The sequence below is a fragment of the Elaeis guineensis genome, chromosome 9 (assembly GCF_000442705.2).
Source record: "Elaeis guineensis isolate ETL-2024a chromosome 9, EG11, whole genome shotgun sequence".
Classification (NCBI taxonomy): domain Eukaryota; kingdom Viridiplantae; phylum Streptophyta; class Magnoliopsida; order Arecales; family Arecaceae; genus Elaeis; species Elaeis guineensis.
Window position 1 is genome coordinate 4,683,256 of NC_026001.2, and position 6,868 is coordinate 4,690,123.

Below are 6,868 nucleotides of genomic sequence, written 5' to 3' on the forward strand. Positions count from 1 at the left end.
TAAGAGAAGTTTATGAATATGATTTCCAATTATAATTCATACATACTTTAGCCATAAATGGATCGACGATGTCATTCCAGACAGCTTAAAATTAATAGCTGATATCATAAAACAATCAAGCAACAGAGTACATCATTGAACGACCAACGAATAAATAGTCTTCTTAGCATGAACAACTACTACATGCAACAAAACTCAAAATCACTGAATTAGAAAAAGTAACAGATGCATCTCCATTCTTGATTATAGCCAGACAAAACGAGTCTACCGCCTTAGGCTCTGCATGATGTACTGAGCATAGAGATCCCTGCAACCATACCCATCAAAGAATATAATCAGAAGAGGAATATTGCAAAAACACATACATAGATATTTCGTGAATCACAACCATCACTAAACACTAGCGTATATAATGCGTTGCATTAGGACCGATATGTAGTTCTGGCACATTAATATTCATGACAAATATGTATGTTTATGTTTCAGAAATCACATGCATGTGATGGTTGAAACCAACTTACATGGAGTGCTGGATGGCCTCAACAGCAGTATTTGCAGGCAAGAACTCATTGACAGCAACCTCTTTGTTCTCATTCTTTTTGTCTGAACTCAGTCAAGGTTTCTGTTGACGATTTGTAGATTTATTATATCCTCCTAGAGAAACTGGGCCACAGCACAGCAGTGCCCCCAGCATTACTGCCATCCAGTAAATATTACAAAAAAAAAAAAAAATCATATCTTCATAAGTTGAGCAACATGAAAGCTTCAAGCAGAAAGTAAAACAGGATACAATCTTCAAAGAAGCGCTTTATTTCAGCAAGCCGATGAGGAGAGAGCTCTGAGATGTCATTGTAGTGGCGGTACTCAGGATCATCAGCACACACTGCAATGATTTTATCATCTTTCTCTCCCTGTTTAACAAAACCAAAAAGCATGGTCCTCAGAGTAGGAAAATAAGTAAATGAATAAAAAACTTCATGTTACGAGATAATACTTGGTCAATCATGGGCATCAGTCCAATGGCCCTGGCTCGAAGAAAGCAACCAGGAAGGACTGGTTCCTGTTCAAAGTATTGAAAGGGAACCTTATTAGTACTTATTAGTACTTTTGACCTTCTGCTTAAAGATCCTCTTATTGTTACTTAGAATCATCTTGAGGTGAGGAATACAAAGCAAACAATGCATTAAAACCATGTATTTATCTTATGCTCCACAAAAGCAAGTCGTCAAGTAGTATAGATTAGAAGTTATTGGGTCACCTGCATGAGGACCAAAACATCCATTGGATCATTGTCTTCGCAAAGTGTTCGAGGAATAAAACCATAATTATGAGGATACACCACTGATGAATACAAGACCCTATCAACCTGAGGCCAATGTCAAAAATTGTAAGATCATCATCAGGGAAAAAGAAAAAGGAATGATGAATGACACGTACAGCATAATAATGAAGTATACGATTAGAAAATTCTAATGATTCACAGATATTCCAGCAGCAAGAAAGAACCACTGTTATTATGCCTGCTACTCTATTATGCCTTGCTGATCTCAGGAAAATTAAATGATGTAAATGCAGCATTTACGCACCTTAATCAGTCCAGTCTTCTTGTCAAGTTCATATTTAACTTTACTTCCTTTTGTTATCTCCACAACCTATACCAGATGAACAGGAAAAAAGAACCATGAAGCGTTCACTCTCTTTCAGACAACTGATTTAGAAGAGCCGCGAAACCAACACATGTTTGTCTTGTCATACTATGCATTTAAAATTTAATTGAGGGATCTAGCTTCATCAAACTCTAGTTTTTAGTGACTTAGAATTTGGAACATTCTTAACTGGAAATGGTGGTGATTTTGCTCCAAGAAGCTTTTCTCAGGGCATGAAATTAAAAATGGTTTATGTCACAATGCTGGAGGTCTCCAAATATCTAGATCATAAAAAGCTTATAAAAAAAAACACTTACCACATTAAAAATAGAAGGAGCTCCCGGACCTGCATGCAAACCATGTGGTCACTTAGCTGCTGTTGGCTGATCAGATGCCATTGAAATCAAATCGCAGGTAAACAAGAATATGTTGAGGTGAGTACCTATTTCAAGATCATGCCAAGGATGTGCGGCGACTGATCTCCTTGACAAGGATGAGAGAATCCTTTCATTCAACCGTGGAACAGGGCGCTTCTCAGCAGCAGCGCTCCCATTTTCGTCACTCATATTTCTAATAGCAAAAAAACATTAAGAGAAAACTAAAAAGTGGATGTCCAAGAGATGCATAGACCAACAACCAAACAATAAACACATGAATCTAATCAGAGAATCATAGCATTTATATTTATCTATCAATGGTAGCTCCTAAATCAACTAAAATTCGATTGGAAAGTACCGATAAAAATCACAAATGGAAGAGTACACTAGAAGATATTTCAATTTTCTTTTTCAGCCCCCGTCCTAAGAGAACTTATTGTTTGCATCTCAAGTGCAGACTCACTAAAGTAATAGGTGAATCTATTATTACTACATTAAAAGGTACATAATGAAGTTCGTACAAAATATGAATCCTACAGCATAAGATCTTTTTTCGTATTTGCAAATGGTATGGAACAACAAAGTACACACGTCAAAGATCTGATGCAATAATCGTATGCATTATCGCACCAGAAAAAGAGGAGATCCAATAATACAATCCACACAACTAATCCTAGGGATTTGCACTAAATTCAAGTAAATCAAAAAAAAAAAAATCCTTCAACCAAAAAATTAAACGACAGATAGATTCCTAAAGCTTCCTATTCAGAATAACAATTCTGAGGATAAGTAATCAAAGAAAAAAAAAACTAACTCTAGGAGAAATGCTTAACTTTTAGAAGATTTATAAAATAATATTGCAGCAAGAAATCTGGATCTTTCAAATAAGAAACAAAAAAAAAAAAAAAGAAGAGGGAAACTATTAACCTTTGAGCTCCAAGAATCTAAAAGCAACATCAAAATGTAACAAAAAGACAAAGGAAAAAAAAAAAAGTTCAAGACCTTGATATCAAACAAAAAGTTGCATCAGTAAGCAAAGGATTGACGAATTGATCCAAGAAAAATTATAGAAAGGGGAAAGAAAAGATCAATACCTTTAATGAGAGAAATCTGAGTCGAGGGAGAGGAGGAGAAGAGGAGTGTTCTGCTCTCCGATTTGTTTGGTGGAATCGGCCCCCTGGTCTTTCTTTTATATAAAAACTCGGAGTGGGAGTTGAGGTGCACGAATGGCACGTTCGCGGCTGCTGACCTTCTCGCGAGAGAACCGGCGGTTCTTCTTCTCCCTGACCCTACTTGCTTACGGTCACCAACGGGTGAGCAAATGACCATCGAAGGCCTTGAATAATTCTAACCAAAATATTTCAAATAATTTTATTTCAATTAATAGTCATTCCTCTTCGCTCACGTAAATTTATTCAATCTCTTTCCCAGATAAGTTCGATCGGATTAAAAACCGAATATCCTTTTGGTTTTATGAAATGCAAACTATATCTTTGGTGCTTTATTTAAATACTCAAAAAAATTATTTGACTGAATCAATTGGGAAAACAAAAAAAAATCCAGATTTGCCATAGAACCATACAAATCGTAAAAGCCAATACTATCTTTGGTTCACTGAATGGAGCATTGAAATGAAAACGAGATTACAACTTTGGCCTGATTGCTATATGTGTTATGATAATAAAAAGTAGGATTACATTTTTTTTTGAAATCATAATTCTTTCATTCTCAAAGAAATGGCATTTCTGCTTTTTACGTAAGGGAATGGCTACTCCCGAATGCTTTATTTGATATAATTTTTAAAAAATATTTTATTTTTAAAATATAATATTATAATTTATACTAGTAGCATGCAATGTAATATTATATCAATTGTTACCTAAAAATTTACGATGTACTCTAAATCAGCAAACAAACTTGGTGCAATGGATTTTAAAGAAAGAAAATACAAATTAAACTATAATTATCTAATAGTATTGAGTAATATATCAAAGTAAGAATTAAAACATAACTAAAATAAATACTTAAAATAAAATATATAATAAAATATGTCAATTAAAAATTAAAAATTAAAAAACTAAGAGGTAAAAGTATAACAAAACATAAATCATATTAAAATTGACATAAAACTTAGTACTTAAATAAATAAAAGGTCAAAATAAAATACTGAAAAGAATTATAGCAATCTTTTTTTATAAGATACTTCTATTACTTAGTTAATAATATTTTAAAATAATAACAAACTGATTATGTTCTAATATATAAGTAGTTCAATTAAATATTGAAATTGAAATGCTATTTTTCATGCACTCCTCTGTATTGTCTCCAAACATTGGAATGGGAATCATGATTTTTATTCCCCATCTTACAATTTCCACTCTATTTTAAAAACTCCGCCGATTTCTTTGATTCCTGGACTGTAGGAGTCATGAATTAAGATATCAGAAATTCTGGCATTTCAAAATTTAAACATCCATAAAATTGAAAAGTAAAAAATGTACAGATTTGAGCATTTTGAAGATAAATATATACAGAAAGCTTGTCAGTCATCTGCTGGCTGCCTGACTTTTCTCAAAATATCCTCAGTGTTTAGCAATCCCAGATAGAGGAAGTAAGCGAATCTTCCTAATTGCTCAACTTTTCAGGGAAAGGGGTACGTTGCGCACTTTTATTTATACAATGGCAACTATTTTTTGAAGAAAGTTGTTAGAGACACGTTGTGGAAGACATGGTTGCAGTTTCATGGGAATAAAACGTGCAAGCATTTTTTGATTTCTAGGCAGTGTTCTCGGATTCTATCACCAGTACTTGAAAACTTCTTTCAATATACCACTAAGATATCTAGATCTTCGCGCAATATAAAATTCAACATCCAGACCTGCCGACTTGCATCCATAGGTGTCAAATAGAAAATCTGAACACTTTCTTTTGTCTATCTTGTGCTTTCTTGCGTTATAATAACCACGTGGAGACTGCCAATGTAATCAGAGAGCCTACATCGTTCTCCTAGAGTGGCGTGGCATGTTTATCAATTTAAAGCCATGAAACTGATAAATGATGGAGTTGCAGTATGATATTCCTAAGAAATAGCAAGTGCCATGCATGTGACTTGATTACGATATTAAAGTGCCCAGCCAATAAAATAATAATAATAATAATAATAAAGTCCTCGGCCAATAGGTGCTGTACCATACGTCGAGGGTTCTGCAATGTCCCAAAGACCAATACTCTTTAATCGAAATAAGTCTAATAAAAGATCATCAGCACTGTAGCAAAAAGAGAGAAAAATTTTTAAAAAAGGGGTAAGTGGTTCGAGTCGAATATTGGAAGTAGAGCCGCACCCAGCGAGCTCGCGTTATGATAAAGATAAGTTAATCCAGCAACTTAGATCGCCATTAGCAGACTCACTGATTCATTATTTCTCAAATTTCCATTTCAAGACAGACATTTGAATCAAATCCCGGTCCCTCAGATATTATGACACTATGATCTACAATTTACTGTTTTGCTAATATCATTAATATTTGCACCAGCTTCACAGCATTTAGAAATTAGACAATATGCATCTCAGTAGTGTCGTGGAAGTTAATTTGCAGGGTGAAGAAGTGCAAAGATGACATTAGCTGAGCACCAGAAATTTAGTACCATCAATTCCCGTCGACCCAAGAAAAATATCATTCGGTGAGAGTGACCGATATTAAGTAAAATGTCCAGTTAAATTTCAATTCTTTGGAAACTACCACGAGTAGGAGAACGGAGAGCAAAACAAAATGAACCAATAAGCAGCCTACACCAATAACAGTTTTCCAAGGCAACAACAATTAGATAATGCTTATTAAAACAAAATAAGATACTCAAAACTTACCGAACTTTTTCGACTAATCCAACTAAAGCATAAGAGGGTTAATATGTGGATCTTAATGCACTGATCTGTGTATATAAACTGTGAGAAAAAATTTATCTAAAAGAGAGCCATCTTCTTCAATTATAATATTTAATCCTCATTTCTGTATCTCATTTTGAAAGGCATGTCAGCAACAGCAAGTAGAGTCAGGAAGATGCTTTCATTTGATGTAAAATACTCATCTATGTTTAAATAGCATGTAAAATGAACCATTTCAGGGCATTCCATTACTTGTTATCAAGGCTATATCATTCGAAGAACTTCAGTGTTATCTGTGACAGAAAAAAATTAATTAAAAAGGACAACTGAGTAGTGCATTATAAATAATCAAAGATCAGACACTGGAACAATAAGTTCTTTAATATCTTATCAGTTCCTATTTGAACTGTATTATTAACATCTAATAGAGAATAATATTGGGAAAGGAAATCCAATATCCAGTAGTGTCTCATCATTAGCAACTGTAGGAAGTGATAATCTAAAACAGGAACATTATTAATTAGCAGATAATAGTGGTGAAAGAATGAAAGCCTATTGAATTAGCAAATCTAAACTGTAAATTATAAAACTAAATAAATGATAGATCACTTATTACTATAGTGTACAAGGTCTTTTTGGATGTTGAAAAGATTCTGATGGATTTGGTTAACAAAAGACTGTACAACAACAAAAATAGAAAACAAAGTTGAATCCTGACAGCATGTGAGATATCGATATGATTCTTATCAATAAATTAATCAACACTATGGCAAGGAGTAAGAAGATTTGAACTATGAAGGCACTTGCTTGACATAGATAGCTAAAAGAATTGGAATAGACAACAGGGGCAGACAAGTTCTAGTCAATGACTAGATGTCATTGATAGATCCAAAACCGATAAAACGAAAAGAAATTATGAAGAAACCCTAGAAGCATCTATAAAAAATCAAGAAGAAATACAA

The 6,868-nt window shown here is 33.7% G+C and overlaps 1 protein-coding gene across 1 annotated transcript; it reads right to left on the bottom strand.

The window, feature by feature from the left end:
• Nucleotides 1–3,278, bottom strand: LOC140851755 (soluble inorganic pyrophosphatase). The gene is made up of 9 exons (XM_073243867.1): nt 3,118–3,278; nt 2,089–2,216; nt 1,964–1,992; nt 1,587–1,652; nt 1,259–1,366; nt 995–1,060; nt 791–911; nt 522–603; nt 1–307 (listed from the first exon to the last, which is right to left on the bottom strand). The coding sequence occupies exons 2-9, from the start codon at nt 2,210–2,212 to the stop codon at nt 265–267; spliced, it is 639 nt and encodes a 212-aa protein (XP_073099968.1). The 5' UTR covers nt 2,213–2,216; nt 3,118–3,278; the 3' UTR covers nt 1–264.
• Between the last annotated feature and the right edge of the window lie 3,590 nt (nt 3,279–6,868).

What these genes read in the sequence shown, in the direction of transcription:
- LOC140851755 (XM_073243867.1), bottom strand. Translation starts at nt 2,212, where the DNA reads ATGAGTGACGAAAATGGGAGCGCTGCTGCTGAGAAGCGCCCTGTTCCA. An exon ending in AGAAGACTGGACTGATTAAG is followed by an intron (nt 1,367 to 1,586) that starts GTGCGTAAATGC and finishes CATTGGCCTCAG; the next exon opens with GTTGATAGGGTCTTGTATTC. An exon ending in GAGGCCATCCAGCACTCCAT is followed by an intron (nt 308 to 521) that starts GTAAGTTGGTTT and finishes GTATGGTTGCAG; the next exon opens with GGATCTCTATGCTCAGTACA.